Here is a 20,384-nt window from a genome sequence, read left to right on the forward strand (position 1 = left end):
GTCATTGCCCTTGTTGACATGCACAAATTGAGTTCTTTTGGGTGTCATCGACGTAGTAGAGATCAATCTTCTAACAAAAGATATGAGAGGCAGAGAGGTCCCACCGGGCGTGCTAGAAATTTGTACGCACAAATTTCGTAAAATTTTATCCTGCGAAATTAGCAAAATAAAATAGGAAAAATAGTGTAAACAAATGATTTATTAAATTTAACAATATCACGAGTACAATCTCAAAAAAAATAATAATATTCTTTCTAACAAAGAATATTTTCCCTCTGATTCTTTTGCCTTGATCGGACTTTGGAAGACGACGATGACGTTTTCTTGATTTCAAAGGTCAATCGAGGGCCATAAGTGGCTTATTCCCGAATAACCTTGTTGAATGGCAAAGAACGAGTGTATTAGTTCTTTTGCCGCTTAAGAAATTTGTACACACAAATTTCATAAAAATAGTGTGAACAAATGATTTATTAAATTTAAGAATATCGCGGGTACAATCTCAAAAAAAATATATATATATTCTTTCTAACAAAAAATATTTTCCCTCTGATTCTTTTGCCTTGATCGCACTTTGGAAGACGACGATGACGTTTTCTTGATTTCAAAGGTCAATCGAGGGCCACAAGTGGCTTATTCCCGAATGACCTTGTTGAATGACAAAGAACGAGTGTATTAGTTCTTTTGCCGCTTAAGAAATTTGTACACACAAATTTCGTAAAATTTTATCCTGCGAAATTAGCAAAATAAAATAGGAAAAATAGTGTGAACAAATGATTTATTAAATTTAAGAATATCGCGGGTACAATCTCAAAAAAAAAAAAATATTCTTTCTAACAAAGAATATTTTCCCTCTGATTCTTTTACCTGGATCGCACTTTGGAAGACGACGATGACGTTTTCTTGATTTCAAAAGTCAATCGAAGGCTACAAGTGGCTTATTCCTGAATGATCTTGTTGAATGGCAAAGAACGAGTGTATTAGTTCTTTTGTCGCTTACCGAACTTATAGGGAGATTTGATGAAGCTCTTTCTTTTGTTGTGAAGCCCCTTTTCCCTTACGAAGTTTCTGGAGTTTTTCTCTGATTTCTGAATTTTCTTCCTTATTTCCCTCCTTAATGGAAAACATCTCTATTTATAGATGAAGATAGGGAATTTGAATTTCAAGGGATTTAGTTCCTTAATTTTATTATTATTATTATTATCCTTTTTATAATTGGAGATGAAAGAGACTTATCCATAAGATGAGAGACTTATCCATAAGATGATAATTTTCTTATTATTATTATTATTATCCTTTTTATAATTGGAGATGAAAGAGACTTATCCATAAGATGAGAGACTTATCCATAAGATGATTTTTTTTTTTTTTAGAAGACCAAATTAGTGGTAATTTAATCCACTAATTTTTTTTATGTGTACACATACATGATAAAGGAACGAGGAATTAAGTTTAGAAGCATACATGATAGTTTATTATTATTATTATTATTATTATTATTATTATTATGGTTTATCTTTTTCTCACTCTATTGTTCACAATTATTATTGGTTAAGTGTGTATATATTACACGCTCCATACTTCCATGTGTTACACATATATTAAATATTATTCATTAGGGTCTTTGATTGAGATATAAGTGATATTGAATGATTTCTAAATTCCATTTGAGAGTATTGGTGATTTATATAATCATTATTTTGCCACAAAATTGCTAAAGGAGGAGATTGTTAGTACATTAATAATTATATTAAGTCTGAATGTAAGTATTAAGAAATAGCAACCACAATATATGAAAGCAAGATTTTGCATATCCACAAGCTCATTTTCTTTATGTTCATTTGTATACCTCTTTTACCTCTTTTTCCTATTTCTTAGTATTTTTTTACTTGGCTATTATTCACCAATTTCATCTATCTTTTTCCTCCTACTATTTTTAATCTAAAATATCTATTTAGTTATATATATATATATATATATATATATATATAGATAATCTCCAAATCCAATAACTAATCAGAAAATCTTTATGTTGTCGATATTTTATAAATAAAATATAAACATAAACATGTTTTTTAAAATTATTCCTTCTCTATGCAGCATTAAATCTAATTTGGGCTATATTCTAATTAATTTTGAGAAGCTAAAAGTTTTTTTAAAAAAAATCATTTTTAAAAATAATTTATTAAAAGAGAGTTTAAAAATAGCTTAATATAAAATAAAATGTGTTATTTTCCGCGCTATGTTGTATTTTCATACATTAAAAAAATTATCATTTTTTTTTTAAGAATCAAGAAACCTTTCATGGTTAGATCCGCACTAGATAAATTGAGGGTATTATCAGTAATAGAATTCAAACCGACATCATGTGGCTTTTTTTTTGGTTATGGACCAATTTGGCTACATGGTATTTAAGAATGTTATCCTATGAAAAGCATAGGTTTTCCTATTCTTATAAAATATTGATAAATGGAAATAAAAAATGTTGAAAGCACTTTGAGGCTTCCGCCCAAAATATTTAAATAGCGTGTTTGACTTTCAAGGGGTTGTTTTTTTATGGTTTAAAAAACTCTCCATAGGGATTAGACGCTACTTTTTAGCATCTATTTTGGAGGGTAATATTTGAAGGTTAAACACGAATTTTTAGTAGTATTTGGATATGAATCATATGATTATAAAATGTGAATCCAATATTATTTTTAATTTAATTTATCTATACTTTTAAAGAAAGTCATATTTTCCTCAAATACAATAACAAAATATTATGTTAAAATTACCTCTTTTGTTTTAAGAAATTTATTTTTAAAAAAAGGAAAAAAAAGGTTATGACTCGTTAATTTGAAAAAAAAATAGAGAAAAAATGCGTCAAATTTTATAAATCATATTTATTTTCATCCAATTAAAAATATTTTAAAATTTATACACTTTTTCATAACTCAAATAATTATTTTTTAAAATAATATTTTTACTTGTCATGTCAATAACACCTATTAATACATAAACAAGTGGATGCTTCATTGCAAAGAATTGATCTCCCTTTTAGTTATGTTTTTTTTCTAACCATGAGACCTAGGACTATAACTTGGATGGATTGATTGTGTTGATGGGTAACCCAAGCTCAACACCAACCCAACCTTTAAGATGATGTACTTAACCTAAGCCTAATCCAACCTCATTTTTTCTAAATTCAAATTGAACTCCGATTGATCAAATTAAACTCGGTTAATCGGGTTAAACTTAGGTTGATTAGGCTAGACTCAAGTTGATTATATTTGATTCGGGTTGTTTGAGTTCATTGATTGCAAGATTCAAAATTTATCCATAATAATATTTTAAAAAAATTCTATATATTTATACCAAAATTTAAATAATACAAAATTTCAAGATAACAATAAAAAAAAAGTAAAAATAAAGTTATATATCTTTTTTAAAAAAACAAAAAAATATATGATATAATTATAATTTGATATTTTTTTTAATATTATCATATAGAATAATAAATATTATAAAAATATTAAATAAGGTTCCAGTTAAGCAAAAGTTATGTGAACCACAGCTTCAGCCCAACCTAAATGGAGCTTGAGTTGAAAAAACTTAACTCAAACTTAATCCCAGTAAGTAAAATGTTTGTGTGAACCCACACAAACATGAGTTAGGTCCGGCCAATCCGTTAAAGTTGCACCCCCTAATGAGACTTGATTTAGGATTTTTTTTTTCTCTCCAAAAATTAACATTGTTACTAATATTGAACAACGAATTTGAAAAATTAAAAATACAATTAAAGTTAAAATGCTTAAAAATTAAATACAAATAAAACCGAAAAACTTAATTTTTTTTTAAAATATTGTATTTCTAGTCTCTTTCTAGATATTTATATTTTCAACTAGCGTATTTTACAAGCGAAGTGAAAATCGATATTTTATTTATATATATATATTTTTTAAGGATTTTTTAGTTTTAATTTAATTTTAAAATTTCTTGTTTTTTTATTCAATTTTATTAAAAAATATAAGAAGATAAGGAGATTTATATAATATAACATATAAAATCATTATTAAGGATTAGAAAGAATAGTATTTATCATCAAGAATTTTTCCAATGAGATATATCTTATATTATATAATAAAATTTTCAATAAAAATAATTTTAAAAATAAAAATTAATTTATAAAATTTGAGCTTTTTTCATATATTTTCTAGGAAGGGTGTAGCATTTTAAAAATAATTTTATTAAAAATAAAAATGATTATAATAATTTTAAAAAATTTAATTGAATATAAATTTATTTTACCTTTTTTTATTACGGTCCAAACACTTCCGAAAATGGTAATTTACTACCTTAAAAAGCGGATGAAAAGGAAGAATCTTCTTTGTGCGGAGCGGATAAACTCAACTTCGAGGGAATGGATAGACTTGAAATCATGATTGAGATAAATAATAAGGGCACAACTGTCAATATAGATGGGTCAATTGTGAAAATCCATGAAATTTGAGGGCCCGAATATGCAATTTTCCCAAAATTAGAGGAAAAACATCCCCACATAAAAACAAAGTCTCATCTCTCTCTCTCTCCCCAATTTCTTGAGTTTATTATTTATTACAAATCTCACAGCGACGAACAACACATGACCAAGAAAAAACTTCACAGGCACGTTTCTCTCTATCTCTCCAGTCTCCCACCTCAAAAATCTCCAATCCCCAATTCCATAATCAGTTTCCTTCTTTCACTTTCCCAATCTCAATTTGAAGTAAATTGTTTCTATGATCTGATGTTTTGATGATTCGTTGATTTTAATTTTCTCTGCTCTTGTCCTGATTTTCCATTGCCGATGTTAGGGTTTCCTATAATGTTTGTGGTTTGTTTGGCAGATGGTGTTTGTGATCTGATCGAAATTCAAGTGATAGAGGCGGATTGCAGCTTGCGGAGGCTGCATTTAGGAATGTTGTTAGTTTTGTGGCTGGTGTTTGATGTGAAATGGGTGAATTTCATGGCGGTGAAGAGTGTAGAAACCTCTCTCTGGAGGTTGCTACGAGTACTTTGACAACCTGTGGTTGATCACTTGATTCAATTCTAATTATGGAAAGGCGAGTGGTTTTTTGATGCCCTTGATTGTGACCCACTTTTGGGTCTTCTTTTTCTTTCTTTTTCTTTTCTTTTCGTTTTTTGTGTTTTTTTTTTTTTTTTTTTGGGACTTAGTGAATGTTCGGTTTGCAGGTATAGGATTTTGAAGGAGGTTGGAGATGGAACTTGTGGTACTGTATATAAGGCCCTTAATATGGAAACTTATGAAATTGTAAGATTCTTTCAATTAGTAAATTAATCAAATTTTTTGTTTTTCGTTTTTTTTTTTTTTTTGTTTATACTTCTTTATTGCAATCAAATTGCCTGACTGGGTAGCCTGTGATATGATAAGATTTTATTATTGAAATAAATACTGAAAATCAATAAAATATGAAGAATTTATAGTCTAGGTTACTCATTGTTTTTCCACGAACAATCTTGTGCAATCATTTAAATATTTTCTGTTTTCTGAAACTAAGTGCAATTAAAGATGGGAATATGAATATACTACTACAGTACTACGTGTGTTTGCCCTGTGGTGCCTCTTGATTTAATTTCCTTGCTTATTGAAAATTCTTGGGTTCTTCAAAACCTTGGAGGTCTTGTGCCCTGAACTTTTATCTCATTAGTACCCTCATGGATCAACAGAAGGCTTTTGGGTTTCAATGGTTTCATTGCTAAATATGAAAACTTTCAATAGAATATTATTTATATCATTATGATATTATGTTAGTTGTATCATTATAATAGATTGTTATTTTTACCATTATGTTCTTTATGCCTTTAAATAAAGTGAAATTCTCACCTCTTGGTTAATTTATACACTGAAACAGCTTTGTTTGTATCTTTTGATCCTAACGATATATTTAGATGGCAAGGGTTTGAAGTGGGAATAGATAGGTTAGAAATCGAAGCCTCTCATAACTTCTAATTTTCATGTTTTTGGCATTTCCTCCAACTAGAGTGATCAGAATGGAAATTGTCAAGTGTATTTGCATCTCTGCAGATGTGAATTTCCACAATATTTTTTTAAGTTTTAAAATATGTGACACTGTAAGTATAGATATTGGACTTTTCTGATACCTATCAAAAAAGAAAAAAAGGATATTGGGCATTTCTGATATGGTCTAGATCCTGTTGTATTAGTAGTGGCAGTGCTACTGCTTTCTCATTTTCTTTAAGTGAATTCTCTATTTGAAATGCATCAAACTTCCTGAAGCAGGTATAACCACCAAAATTCAGTGGCACAGCAGTTGTTCTATTACCCAATGTACAGCCTTTGGATTCCTTTCAGGCCTCTATCCTTAAATCCTCTTCAGAAGTCTGATTGAGCATGAAAGAGTAATAAGAGAGCCTTTTTTCCCATCTCTTTCTACATGTGAAAATTAGTAGGTAATTGTGTGGTTGGTGAGGTGGTGAGCAGAGGTAGAGATGGATTACCGAACAAATTAGGGAAGTTTCACCAGTCCCAGTAGCCAGAAACCCTTGTTTGACTAGGGTCCAAAGCAAAAATCAGTTTCTGTCCTGAAATTTCTGCCACCCATTTTTTGGAAGCAACTTGTTGTCTTCAAACTGTACCTTCTTCCAACTTCATAAGCTTTAAAATCTTATGCTTGCCTAAACTGTGGCTCAATTAAGTGATTATTGACATCTGCAGTGTGTTATCATGCGTCACCGTTTATTTCAAATCCATGAATAGTAACTTTCTTGTAAATTTTAAAGTCTTCCTTTGTCTCATTTTTGTTTTTTTTGTTTTGTTTTGTTTTTTTTTTTTTTTTGGGTTTTTATTTTTTTATTTTTTAATTTCTAAAGTTGAAATTAGTTCAACTAAGCATTTAAAATACAAACCATTCCATTTAAATATTTTTCAGTGGATAGGTGGTGTTCAAGTGAATTAAGTTAGGTTTGAACTTTACACAAATCAGATCCAGACCCAAACCCAAGGCCAACCTAATTATTAGTGTTCAACCCAAAATCCAAAAGATATTATAAAGTATTATCATCATTTAGTAAAAAAATTATAGCTAAACTTGCCAATTTGGATTCAAAAGAATTGAGGATAGGCCTGGATCTCCAAACACTAAGCATAATTAAATAATAGTTGCAAAATGCGTTAAATTTAGAATCACACGATCAACATCTGATCCAAAGCAAGGTCATTATTCAATTGGGTTTTAGGTCCTTAGAATTAAACCATTTAAGAAACTACAACTTGATCCATTTATTTTGGAGCTGTTGACAGGTCATGTGAAAAGTTATCATTTCTTGCTTTATGAATAATATATTTCTTTTTACTATTCATAAAATATTTTAAAAAATAGATGGATAAATTGGGTTTGGGGTGAGCCAAACCCAATTATTACCCAATTTTTTATTTTTGTTCTATAGTCTCATTTTTTTTTTTTTTTTAAATAATTAATATTATTATTCACAAATTTTAATCTATGTGGGTTGGCCATTCTGTTCAGTCTGTTCAATTTTAGACCCTACCAAGTTCAAATTAGCTTGATGTTATCCTATTCCCATCTTTAGCTGCAACAAATTTAAGGATGTATGGATGATCATTTCATATGAAATGGTTCAGACACTGGATTCGCATGCACCCTTGCATTTGGGAGGGAGTTGAACTCTTGCAGATCATCTCACTTTCAAATTGTGGAGGAATTTTCAGGTTCAGGATTGTGTAAAGAAAGAACAATGTCAAAAGGGTGAAATCCTGAATACCCAAGAAGTCCTCTTTTGAGCTCCCGTGAATAGAACAATACCTAGTTGATTCATGGCAATGCAAAAATACAGGATCTAATTGTTTTTATCTGGTCTAACAAACTTGCAGTGTACCTTTCTCCCATGGAAAAAGGTGTATCTTCTTGAGTGTTTGAACCTAGTTAATGTGGTGTTCAATTTGGGTGATATGTGTCAATGAGCTAAAAAAGTGGGAGAGCTAACAATTGTTTAAGGATCAGTAGCTTAAGCATAGAACATTTTGTCATGCATTTTTCACATGGATTCTTCCCCATGTGCAATCCATTTTTGCTTGATGTTCAATGGTTACTGCTTTATCCTCTCACTCTGTGAGTTTCTGATTCAGTATTCTGCTTCACCTTTTAAGCTGTTGTTTTTGGAAAATATCATCATTGTGGCTTTCTTTTTTCTGTTGAATATAATGATTTTATCCTATTTTCCTTCTCTCCACATTATTTGTCAGCTGTAGCTGGACAATGTTTTTGAAAAGTGATTTTGTTTTTATTAGGTTGCAGTCAAGAAAATGAAGAGAAAGTTTTTTTTCTGGGAGGAATGCATGAACCTACGAGAAGTCAAGGTATGTGACCATGTCATTTGTTTAAATGGGGGAAGTGAAGAAGCAAGACAGCTGATTGATACATATTAACATTTCCTTTTCAGTCCCTCCGGAAATTGAATCATCCCAATATCATAAAGTTGAAGGAGATTGTCAGGGAAAACAATGAGCTGTTTTTCATATTTGAACACATGGTGAATATTTGAGCCTTTGTTTCAATGTTCAACATATTTTACTATGTGATTTCTTGTGTTTCTATTGTGCAGGATAATTTTTTCAGATTTTTTATGTTTGTGCATCATAGTTCACTGAAAATGTGATGGTGGAACATGATGGTAGCTGCTAGTCTGTCATAATATTTTTATTCATATTCCTAATGCAAATGTAACTTGCGTTCTGTCGCTGATTAGTTTTCATTATATTTGTAACATGTAACTTCATTTTATAATGTTTACTATCCTAACCAAACAGATTTTTAGACAAATGGATTTGGTGACAGTAAAGTGTGTAGAATGTCAGAAATTGGAGACATACTGATATTTAGGATTCAGTGTCAGAAATTGCATTACTATTTTTTGGAATCACTTCAAGTTTTTAATAATCAGTTTGATATCTTAAATCATTTTTTTCTGGCTACCAGTTAAAATAAATATTTGATTTGTTAGGTTGTTGAGTACATAAGGCAGCACCAGAAAATATAGAAAAGAAGGCTCATAAGCTTTCATTCTGAGTCGAGGCTCTATAATGGAAGTTTCTAGATGGGATAGGCCCAGTTTGTAGATTTTAGCCATGTAGATATGTTTAGGAAAAGGGTCCTAGATGGTCCCTTAGTTGTTTTCCTTTTGAGTTATAAGTTACAATGCTAGGCTTCTTAAGGATAGATTTTATTTAAAATGGGGTTAAAGTCAATTTATTTACCAAGCCTATTGTAGCATTACTGTCCTAAATACTGTAGATATTGATCACACTACTGTTGCAGTAATCTAAATAAGGCTTTTGTGTCTTTTTGAGTTGCTTGACTTATGGGCAATCTGATAACTGAATTATACACACTCAAAATTTATGTGCTAGGTGCGTCTAATAAACATGTTTCTTGTTTAAAAAAAAACGTATTTAATAACATGTTATAGTAATTATTAAAATCTTCATTTTTTGCAGATTGAATGTTCTTCATTTTAAGAACTATAACTATCAAATCAAACTTTACGAATTTGCCACTGCCTTTTTGGCCTAATGATGATATACTTTTTGTCATCTTGAAGTTTTCAGCACTAGAAGTAGAAATCTAAAGATGTTTAAACCAAATTTCAATTTTCTTGGGCACCATCTTAGTTTGTGCAACTTTTAGTGTGAATTATAGATTGCCACTATTTTAAGTGCTATGCTTTTGAAGTGAATTAATGAATGATCAATGAGAATTTGTAGCCTTAAAGTTCTTGTTAAAAGGTGCCTTATTTCTTAAGTGTGATGGCTCCAACACCCTCTCCTCTCTCTCTCTTTCTCTCTCTCTATAACACCCCCAATCTATATCTTTCTGTGAGTGTGTTTACTTCAAAAACTTTAGGTCTTCTGAATCAATGTCTATTTTCCTTCTTGCCCTTCCTTTTTCTCTCAATTTGTCTTGAGAATAAGGTCTGACTTACTCTGACAAAAAAGGTTTGCTGTACTGTTTCTGTTTGAATTATGCCTGGAACTTTTCATCCAAACCATGACAAACCTTGGGGTATGTTTGCTTCATGGAATTGAGAGTATGGAATGAATGTTCCCTTCTTATTCCATCCATTCTAATGTTTGGGTTGTGCATGTGTTTCATATATGTCTCTGTGTATTTCTATTTATTTCAATATGAAAAACAAAACATGATATTGTATAGAGATATAGGAAAATGATACATGATACAAGTTTCAAGTTGATAACTATGTAAATAACTGAGGCATGACATTTTTTTTTGGACGTGCTGCTTTAGTACGGTTATATGTTTTATTCTTAGGGCGACTCCACACAGAACTCTCTCTCTCTCTCTCTCTCTCTCTCTCTCTCCCTCCCTAGTTAGTTATCTCTTTAAAATGGTAGGTTTAAACAGAATATTTCTGAAAGAATTGGTGCAAGTTGTTTCTGCCTATACGATTTTCACTGGTCTGAGAAACACATGCCAACTGTTGCATAATGTCCTTTTCTCAAGGTTCATTACAATAAATAGTCTTAGCAAAATATAGTGATTAGATGCCACTCTGGTATTTTCCAACTGTCCTAATTTCTAAATGTACCAGATGCCATTTTGGTTAATAATTGCTTGAGTCTGGAATTTGCATTTCTCAGGAATATAATCTGTACCAATTAATGGGAGAACAGAAAAGACCCCTTTCAGAGGAAGAGATACGGAGCTTTATGTCTCAAGTGCTGCAAGGACTTGCACACATGCATAAAAATGGATATTTTCATCGGGACTTAAAACCTGGTATGAAGTTGACTTCTACAAAATTATGCACTTGTGCAGTCTATGATTTGGAATTTTATTTGCATCTTCATGAAGAATTGTGTAGGCTTTATCTAATAGTGTATATTATCAAACACCATTTCTGTCTTCAAGAGAATTTGCTGGTGACAAACAATGTGATTAAAATTGCTGACTTCGGACTGGCTAGAGAAGTATCATCTATGCCTCCTTATACTGACTATGTGTCCACACGGTGGTGAGTCTTCTATTAAATTTTTCTGTGTATGGGCACATGTGTGTGCGTGTTTGTTGGGTACTGAAGTGAATTTAACACTCTTGGTTGAATTTTTGTGTGTGTAGGCCCATGTGTGTGGCTTGTGTGTTTGTTGGGTGATGAAGTCAATGTAACACTCACATCTTATGTTTTGATTGCAATATTTGTGCAAGGTACCGAGCACCAGAAGTCCTGTTCCAGTCTTCATCATACACCCCTGCAATTGGTATGAACTATTTCTATTCCTGTTTATTGCAATGCTTATCAGCTTCACATTCAATTTTAAGCAAGAAGCTGGTTTGGTTCTCCTTCTATGGCTGCTATGAGCTTGGTTGATTGCAGTTGCAGTCAATAAGTATTTCAAACTCGACATGTCAAAAAACCCATGTCCATTTTCATTTTCACAATATTTGTTCAAAAAGTGTTTGATTTTTCTAAACATTCAGTTATAATAGCTGAAAATTAGTATCTTTTTTTTCTGATTTGGAAAATTTATTGTCAATTGTTAATTAAAATTCTAATAATTAATATCAAGTGGGTGCAGAACTCTTGGTCATAAGGTCAAACACACCAAAATAGAATGACTAGGAATAATCTCCGAAATAGTGTATAGGCAAACATAATGAAAGAAATTCTTGTTGAAAAAAACCATAATTAGAAGAAATTATCAAATTATCTAAGCTACATGTAACTGTTAACTCATTGACTCCCAGCTAACTATGATATCTTTTTCTCAATACTTATGTGTTCTAGTTATTGTCTGTTTCCCATGTTTGTTTTTTTATGGGGCCCTTGCCATGTTGGTGTATTTTCTCTCTCTAAAGCTGAAAATGGTTAAATTGTACATTTTATACATTATAGGAGCTAAAAGCTAATAAAATATGTTATGTTATTGTTGGTTTATCACAGCACTTCATATTTATAAGGTTTTAGATATGAAAATGGGTGTCCTCTTATTATCATGCAAGATTAAAAGAAAGCTAAAGACTTTCTTCCACTTTGCTTTTAGAAGTTTCTAACATCTATTGCTGGTTTGACCAAATATTCTCACTCACTTCAAAAAAGTGATTTGGTCAATGAAATCATATAATCTTTGAGAAGAAAAAATTCAAGGTATCAAGCAGTTTGTTCTATGATGTTGCATATTGATTTTATGTCAGTTAAAGCACATGTATTGTTACATGAATGTATCTTGAATACTTGAGACTTGAGAATTAGTCATCTGGAACATTGATTCTTTGTTTGGATTTCTTTTTTATTTGTTTTTTTTTTTTTCTTTTGTTACTAGTGTATGATTCTATAGGAGTATAAGTACAGATCAGCTCATACTTGGGAGATATGTCATCAACTGACACTTTGTATCACATCCGCATTTTTTTTTTGTTTTATTTTTTTCCCCTTTGGTTTTTAAAAAATTTTCTTTGTATTAAGAAAAACTGGAATTAATGGTCTGTTGTACGTTTATCAATTTAGAAAACCATGTATTATTTGAGTAATTTTTACCTTGTCACTTTGGTGAGAATGTATATTTACCAGTGCAAAGTTGTTGGTTTGAGCTCTAATTGATTCATGTTAAATTGCTCATTTGGAGATTCATTTAGTATTGGATAGCAGAGGACTGATGTCTAATCATGGAAATACTTGCAGACATGTGGGCAGTTGGTGCAATACTAGCTGAGCTTTTCACTTTGTGCCCAATTTTCCCTGGTGAAAGGTGATTATACTCTCCCAAAGCTAATTGGACTGTTTCACTATAATAGTTAGATGACCAACTGTGATGGAGAAATAATTGGCAGATAACTTGTAATAGTCATGTAAATGTATTTAATTGAGCTTAGTGAACTCTCTTTGGGATAAATTAACCCATCAAAACATTATCTTCAGCTGCTTATGGTGCACTGGCATATGGTTAAGCATGTTACTGGTTTGAAGGAGGAAGGGCTATATCTATTCGAATGAGTTCATTTTGTCTGTCGAATGTTTCTCATTCTTTACCAAGATTTCCTTGGTTGCCAAGGAAAGTGTGAAGAAAATAAAAAGAAATTCGAAGTTCCATTTTCTGATCCTTGGTTCTTTAGAAACAAGAAACTTCAACTTTTGTGGGCCAATTACTTCTCCAAAACTTAGATGGATTTTCTAAACTGAAGAAACAGAAATGTAGGTTTCAAATTTCTTGCTACCGCAGTGCACCTCTCCCCGCCAAATAGAGCATGAAAGAATTTAGCATTGATTGTATAAAGTTGTCAGCTTAGTTGTTACTCCTAATCGATTGTAAACACTAAATCATGTTGGGACACTTCTAGCCTGTTGGCCTGCAAGAATTACTGAATCTTCAAATTGCAGGGTATATCAGCGGACATCCAATCAAAAATTGAAATTAGTTCAATACAGTGTTTTGATCTTTGAGTCCAATTAAATTTTTCTTTAATAATCTGTTCTAGCTGTTTTCTTTTTAATTTGTGCTGAACTTCTTCTTCTTTGAGAATTGTTTTCCATGCTTAGCGAATCCTATTTGTTTCTATAGGGCAGCATCTTAGTGATGTTAATGTTTTAAGGTATTTGCTTCATACATGATTCAAAATTGAAAATTCATTGCATATCATGTGCACCATTTCATAATCAAGTGTTATCTGAACTAAGAGAAACTTGGCTGCACCTTTTATTTTAAAGCTTATAAGATGATTTCCTTTATGTGGGCAGTGAAATAGATCAACTATACAAGATATGCTGTGTCCTCGGCACTCCAGATTGGACTATTTTCTCTGAAGCTACAAATATTTCACGATTATTAAGTGTTAGTTATTCAGAGGTGAGCCGATTTCTGAACAGTTAATTGGTTTCCTACAGCATTCCTCTATACTTTTTCTTTTTGTCTCACTTACCTGTTTTTTTCTTTTTTGTAAATAGATTTTACCTGCCAATCTTTCTGACATTATTCCCAATGCTAGCTTGGAAGCAACTGATTTGATCATGGTGGGTGGGTGTTGATACAGTCTGTTTCTTTTTACTAAATTAACCTCATAACATTTGACATCTTATTTTTTCCCGAGTGGACTTTTTTTAGTATATTTTAGTGTCTTATACCCTTTTTGGCTGTCCATAGCAACTTTGTTCATGGGACCCACTAGGGAGGCCAACTGCAGAGCAAGCACTCAAACATCCATTTTTCCATGTAATTTTGTGCCCTCAAGTTTCTTCTCTGTCTCTTAAACATTTTTTATAGTTGATCTATTTCCTAAAGTATCTTATCAATAGGTGGGCAAGTGGGTTCCTCATCCACTCCCAGATCCATTTCAGATGAAGCAAAATGACACAGGTGAGATTGATGGATGCACACTGCTAAAATCTTCAGTTTTATGTAATCAAATATGATATTTTTATTTAATCTCATTATTTTTCACTTGTGCTACTTTCCACTGCAGCGAAGCCTAACCTTGAGTTGAACCTATGGGACTTTGGCCGTGAACCAGATGACTGTTTTCTTGGCTTGACACTGGCAGTGAAGCCCAGTGTGTCCAACTTGGGTAATACATTTGTTCCTGTGGTATTTTTGTAGTTTTATGAATTGGTTTCTGCTTTTAGGCATGAATGGCAATAGCAACCGGACAGGTTAAATTACTGACCTGCTCCATCCTGCTCCGCCGGTATGAGATGGTGTGCTAATAATAACCATGGTGGAAGTAGGGATGTTTTTTCAACTATTGATATGCATCTGGCTTGGAACGGAAGATGATTTTTGTATTCTTGCCTTGGAAACTGGACTTATTTTAATTATGTTTATTTTATGGTCTCTAAACGTTGGTTAAAGTTTAGGAACTTTTTGTAAATAAAATGCCTTAGCAAAGGACTCGTGTGCAGGCACTATGATGAACAGGGAGAGAATATCTCTATGCAAAGAACTCAATTCTCTCTTTATTTTCTGAACCTTTGATATGGGATGTGTTTGAACTCAATTCTCTCTTTATTTTCTGAACCTTTGATATGGGATGTGTTTGGGACTATTTGCATCTCCCATAAGATGAAAACGTTGTCAAGTCATTAATTTTTTTTTTTTTTTTTGGATAGATAAATTTTTGTCCCCTTTGAGACTTGAACCTGGAACCTCCCATAAACCCTCCCCATTCCTTTACCACTTGAGCAAGGCCTCAAAGTCATTAATACTTTGAACATTTTCAATATTGGGAATAAATGGACACTGAGAAGCTTGTGCTTTCTGTAATGGAGCTGCTTTCCTTCCTTCCCTTTATGTTGCCTATGTGTAACATGGACATGGGGCATATTCATCTTTTGTGGGCAGTTAAATTTTTCAAGACTTGGCTTAAAATTAGTAAATTACAACTCATTGTGTTTTTGAAGTGTTTTCTAGTGTTATGCATGTATTTGGGCCATAGCTGTTACCCTTTGGAGAAATTTAGGATAATTTGATATTATTTCTTCAAAAATTTTGGCTTTTCCATTGAATCCTTTCTCTGGATTTATTTTACACCTGTTTTTGAAGCTTCTCCTGAATTTGAGGAATTATTCCTTGCAGAGATGGTCCACAAGGTATCTCAAGGTACAGGAGAGGTGAGCTTTCTGGGTTGCATTTTTTCCTTAATATTAAACAAATTGCTATACGCTAATCTGAGAGATTACGAACTTTATATTGCGCAGGATATATTGTTTTGCTCTGGTTTTCAGGACAGTTCGGGAAAGTCAGGTAATTCTTTTGTTCATTGCTCATCTGCTCTTTCTGGTGAAATTAGCTATGTCTCAATGATAAACATTCTACTCTGTTACATTGGCTTGGACCAAGTTTTGGATGTTGATGTGTGCCTAAGTTTTATTTCCGTTTAATGTCCAATTTAAGGATACTGGACTATGACTTTCTATCCTATTTTGTACTTTTTCTCATTCTATACCCTAGCTGAAGTATATTGACTTTCCTAAGAATCCAAGGTTATTTACAGTCAACTATGAACTACTCTCCATTTTCTTTGTTAGACATGCATGTTGACTGCATATTTGACTACTAGGCATGTCATGTCATGTCCAACATGAGTGTCCATGCAATATAGTTTCTTCTTAATGGAAAGAGGAAAACTGGCAGAGGCAGGGCATAAACCAATCTCAAGATCTAGTGTGTCCTTTTACTACTATAGAAATTCAGGTTTTACTAAATTTAAGATCTAGCATATCCTTATACTTCTAAAGAAAGTCAGGTGTTCTAAATTTTTAGTTTGTGATCTCTCTTTCTCTTAAGATTTTGGATGTCCAGTTTGAGGCAGAAGCTGCAAGTTTTAATTCGTCATGGAATGAGAGATCATTCTAATTCTCTCTTAACACAATGCTAAATGCTTTTTTCCCTATTGGTTTAAAGATTCATGCTGATGGCTTCTGTGTGCTTCATGTGCCAGTTTTTTGGTCAGTACTTTCCCCTGATCGGAATGGAATTGACACATCGGTTGATGCTTCGCTGTCATTGTCATTTAGGTCAGTTCTAATCTTTAACAATTCTTTCCTGCTTACATCTGTCAATTGGCAATGTCTTCAAACCTCACTCTTTACATGTGTGTCATTTTTTTGTCAAATTTATTTTGAGCAAAACATGCACATGCCAACTAGCAGCTTAGGGGAACTATTGTTCAACACTAAAAGCTTTATGTAATTTTGTTTCTTTAAGGTGGTGGTTGTTTTTTACTTAATTTTAAATAGAACCTTAATGCTTAATAGTGTTAAATATTAGGTTGTTTGTTTTTGTAGTATTTTATTTCTATTAAGTATTAAAAAGTAAAGAAAAACCAATATGTTATTTTTTCTATTTAGAAAAAACTACATATTTTGACTTTTTCTATTTAGTAAAAAGTTTATAATAAGTTATGAAAAAGTAGAAAAACAAACAACCTAAATTCTGAAAACAAATTGCTTTTAGCAAAAAGTCAAAAAAACAAACACCGCCTAAGTACTTATTCGTCTAGTATTTTGTTTCAGTTTTACATTTACATGTGAAAAACATATCTCGAAACTGGTAGCTACTTATTTAGTACTATGGCTTAGGTGGTGTTTGTTTTTTTTGGCTTTTTGCTGAAAACCATTTAGTTTTAGAATTTAGGTTGTTTGTTTTTTTACTTTTTCATGACTTTTTATAAACTTTTTACTAAATAGAAAAAGCCAGAATATGTGGCTTTTTCTAAATAGAAAAAATAACACAATGGTTTTTTTTACTTTTTAATACTTAATAGAAATAAAATACTATAAAAACAAACAACCTAATATTTAATACTATTAAGTATTAAGGTTCTATTTAGAATTAAGTGAAAAAACAAACGCCACCTTAACAACCAAATATCCTAGGTTTGCCTTAGTCTAAATCACCCCATCATACTCCTCACTGTTGATCAGCCGGTTCACACCGATTAGTTCTGTTTCCCATTCCATTATGGGAATAAAAGGCCTGAGGTTACCCTATAGTCATCATAGAAAGACTCATATTTACCATTTTATTTTTTATTTTTAATAACCGAGTAACTTTCCATGGCCAAGCTCTTAGGACTTTCCATTGGGACCCAAACCTCAAGGTATTGACTGCCTCCCAACAACCAATACCGAGTAAATTCAAGGTATCATCAACGACAGGATTCGAACTTGGGACCATATGCCACTTGCAGGGACCATACCTCCTAGTATTGACCAACTGATTACCCTTATGGGTCTCATATTTACCATCTTTATTCAGGATATCTCAAGAAAATTTCCCAACTTAAGATTTTGTGGCTTTGTTTGGAAAGTATTTTCGAAAACAATAGTTTGTTTGGGAATTTAATATGTTCTTAACTGGTTTTCTATATTTTTAAATATTTTTTAAAAACAATTTGTATATGTAATGATGTATTTTTAATCATTTTCTATATTTGTATAATTATTTTTTTTATCGAAAACAACTAAAAGTGGTTTTTTGCACTTAATCCTTCCTGAAATCAAACATAGCTTCAGGTGAACATAATTGGGAAAGATTTCTGATGTGATTGTGTGGATTTGCTTGTGGCAGTTCAATTCCACATCCCTCAGTTGGAGTTAGAGAGTCAACAGCTGGATTCTCCATCTTCGGCTGTCCATTGTTGGCCATGCCCTCACAGTTTCAACAGGGTTGAGTATTTCTGCTAACTTAACTGCTGCATATTTCTAATAAAGAAGCAGGGCTTGTAGAAATATGATCTCTAATTTATTTCATTCGTTTACGAGAATTTATTTTTATTTTTACTTTCTTACATTGTAATTATGAGTATAGTATGTGCATTATGAAAATATTTTTAACTTTATATTGACCAAAATTCCCTGTAATTTTCCTTTTCCTTTTTTTGGAGATATTTGAGGGTATTTCTCAATAGAAATCTACTATGGAGCTTGGGATATTATATAATGTTATATATATATATATTATTAGAATTTGTACTCTATTATGTTTTTTTAATTAGAATTTGTTTGGGGTGATTATAGGAAGGGTTTTTAATACTTAAAAATTGATTATTTTTAAAAATAAATTTGAGATGTTTTCCGTTGATTTTGTACAAGTGTTATGAATGATAATTAAAAATATGAAAAATATTTTGAAAATTTTTATATTATATATATAAGAAAAGTGTTTTTCACATTTGAGTATTCAAATTAAATTTTATTCTTAGATAAAAATTCAGAATTGTTATTAAGAATCATTTTTAAAAATTATTTTTGAAAATTGCCTTTTTAAATGTTTTAACTTTGCCCAACAATATTGATAATTGACATTTTGACAAAAAAATATTGATTTTAAAAATATTAAGAAATTTTTTTAAAAAATTATATAAAAATTAAAAATAAACATTTCAAAGTTATTTAAAAAAATATTGATATATATATAATTTTTTATATTTAATAATAATATTTTGATAAAAAAATATATAAATTTTATAAATGTATATTTATTATTAAGTTATATTATATATATATATATATATATATATATATATATATATATAATATTAAAATTATGATCTAATTCAATGGTATCAAATAAATAATAATATATGTATAATCTTTTTAATATTTTTATTTTTATATTTAATAAATATATAGATTATATAATTAAAAAAATTATTAAGAAAATTATGTTTTTATATTTTTGGTAATAAATTAAATCAAATATAAAAATAAAATAATCAAAATTAATTTATTTAATCATCCAAAAATAAAAATAAAAAAATAAATGGAATATTGGTAAAATATATGAAACAAAAAAATTAGTAAAATATCTAGATCTTGAAAATTTGATGTGGGGATATATTTGATATATCAATATATATGGATATATTAAACGATGGGGAAATATTGGTTGATGGATATATTTTTCAAATTTGATAAGGGGATTTGGTTGATAGATATATCTTTTCAAATTTGATAAAGGGATCCAAATATATTAAATCGACATTCGTTGTTAAAGGTATGGGTAACCTAAACTTGATATTATTATTTATTTATTTATCATTTGATAATATTATTTATTATTTTACTTAAAATATGAAAAATATAAAAAGTATGATAAAAGAACTTTAGCCTTCATTGTTTTTTAATTATATTATAACAATAAGTGTCCACTTGTACACGTTTTAATTGTTGTATTTTTTAAAATTAGAAAATAATGGTAACTTTTGTATAATATATAAAAACTCCTAGAGACGTTGAAAAAGTAATGGTTTTGAAAACAATTTGAAATTTTTTTTATTTTTAAAGATATGAAGTAAATTCATATCTTTTATACAAAATATTCTTTTTTTATATAAATTTATTTTTAGTTTTAATTAATAAGATATTTTAAATATTAATTTATTATTATTAGGATATTTTCAAAAATTAAAATTTGAGTTTAAAATTGTAATTTATATTAAATTAGTAAATAATAGTATTATATGACTTTGAGACATTTAACTTTTAAAATAATATTTTATAATTTAATTTATATTTTATAACTTTGGAATAAGTATATTATTTATTAAAAAATTTCATTATATTTTTAAAGGGGAAGCAAGCTAGTTTCCCTTGAAACACATTTTTTGAATTCATAAATCATGAACGTCTTGCAAGAAGCCAAAAATAAATAAATAAATAATAATAATAATAATAAATGAATAATAAATAAAAAATGCTACCAACAAAATTTAGAGACAGAATTTTCCATTTTTGTCCATGTGGGCTGCCTTTAAAGTTTTAAAGTGGATAGTTGCACTTGTAACCTCTTAACCTTCACTAAGGCTTTGTGTCTTCTTCATGACATTTTGATTTCTTGCACTTTGGAAGCAACCTGT

The 20,384-nt window shown here is 30.4% G+C and overlaps 1 protein-coding gene and 1 long non-coding RNA gene across 6 annotated transcripts; one reads left to right on the plus strand and one right to left on the minus strand.

Moving 5' to 3' along the window:
* Positions 1–4,568: 4,568 nt before the first annotated feature.
* LOC100241542 (serine/threonine-protein kinase MHK) lies at positions 4,569–18,377 on the plus strand. Of its 5 annotated transcripts, none has more exons than XM_059738229.1 (18): positions 4,569–4,644; positions 4,866–5,081; positions 5,212–5,290; positions 8,309–8,377; positions 8,461–8,550; positions 10,676–10,814; positions 10,947–11,049; positions 11,241–11,293; positions 12,715–12,781; positions 13,768–13,876; positions 13,975–14,040; positions 14,171–14,239; positions 14,323–14,383; positions 14,490–14,591; positions 15,566–15,633; positions 15,721–15,766; positions 16,464–16,539; positions 18,095–18,377. In XM_059738229.1, the coding sequence occupies exons 2-18, from the start codon at positions 5,074–5,076 to the stop codon at positions 18,195–18,197; spliced, it is 1,308 nt and encodes a 435-aa protein (XP_059594212.1). In that variant the 5' UTR covers positions 4,569–4,644; positions 4,866–5,073; the 3' UTR covers positions 18,198–18,377. The 5 variants fall into 5 exon arrangements, with proteins under 5 accessions (XP_059594212.1, XP_059594214.1, XP_059594210.1 ...); XM_059738231.1 differs by having other exon boundaries at positions 4,571–4,644; positions 15,599–15,633; XM_059738228.1 differs by having other exon boundaries at positions 4,580–4,744.
* Positions 14,906–18,350, minus strand: LOC132254076 (uncharacterized). Its single transcript, XR_009466160.1, has 3 exons — positions 17,380–18,350; positions 15,042–17,098; positions 14,906–14,992 (listed from the first exon to the last, which is right to left on the minus strand). It is a non-coding gene; the product is annotated as an uncharacterized LOC132254076 (long non-coding RNA).
* Positions 18,378–20,384: the final 2,007 nt, after the last annotated feature.

Source organism: Vitis vinifera, chromosome 7 (genome assembly GCF_030704535.1).
Source record: "Vitis vinifera cultivar Pinot Noir 40024 chromosome 7, ASM3070453v1".
NCBI classification, from domain to species: domain Eukaryota; kingdom Viridiplantae; phylum Streptophyta; class Magnoliopsida; order Vitales; family Vitaceae; genus Vitis; species Vitis vinifera.

Bases quoted from the DNA above. Each gene is read 5' to 3' on its own strand.
- LOC100241542 (XM_059738227.1), top strand. The intron at 5,291-8,308 runs GTAAGATTCTTT...TGTTTTTATTAG, and splicing joins ATATGGAAACTTATGAAATT to GTTGCAGTCAAGAAAATGAA. The intron at 14,041-14,170 runs GTGGGTGGGTGT...GGCTGTCCATAG, and splicing joins AAGCAACTGATTTGATCATG to CAACTTTGTTCATGGGACCC.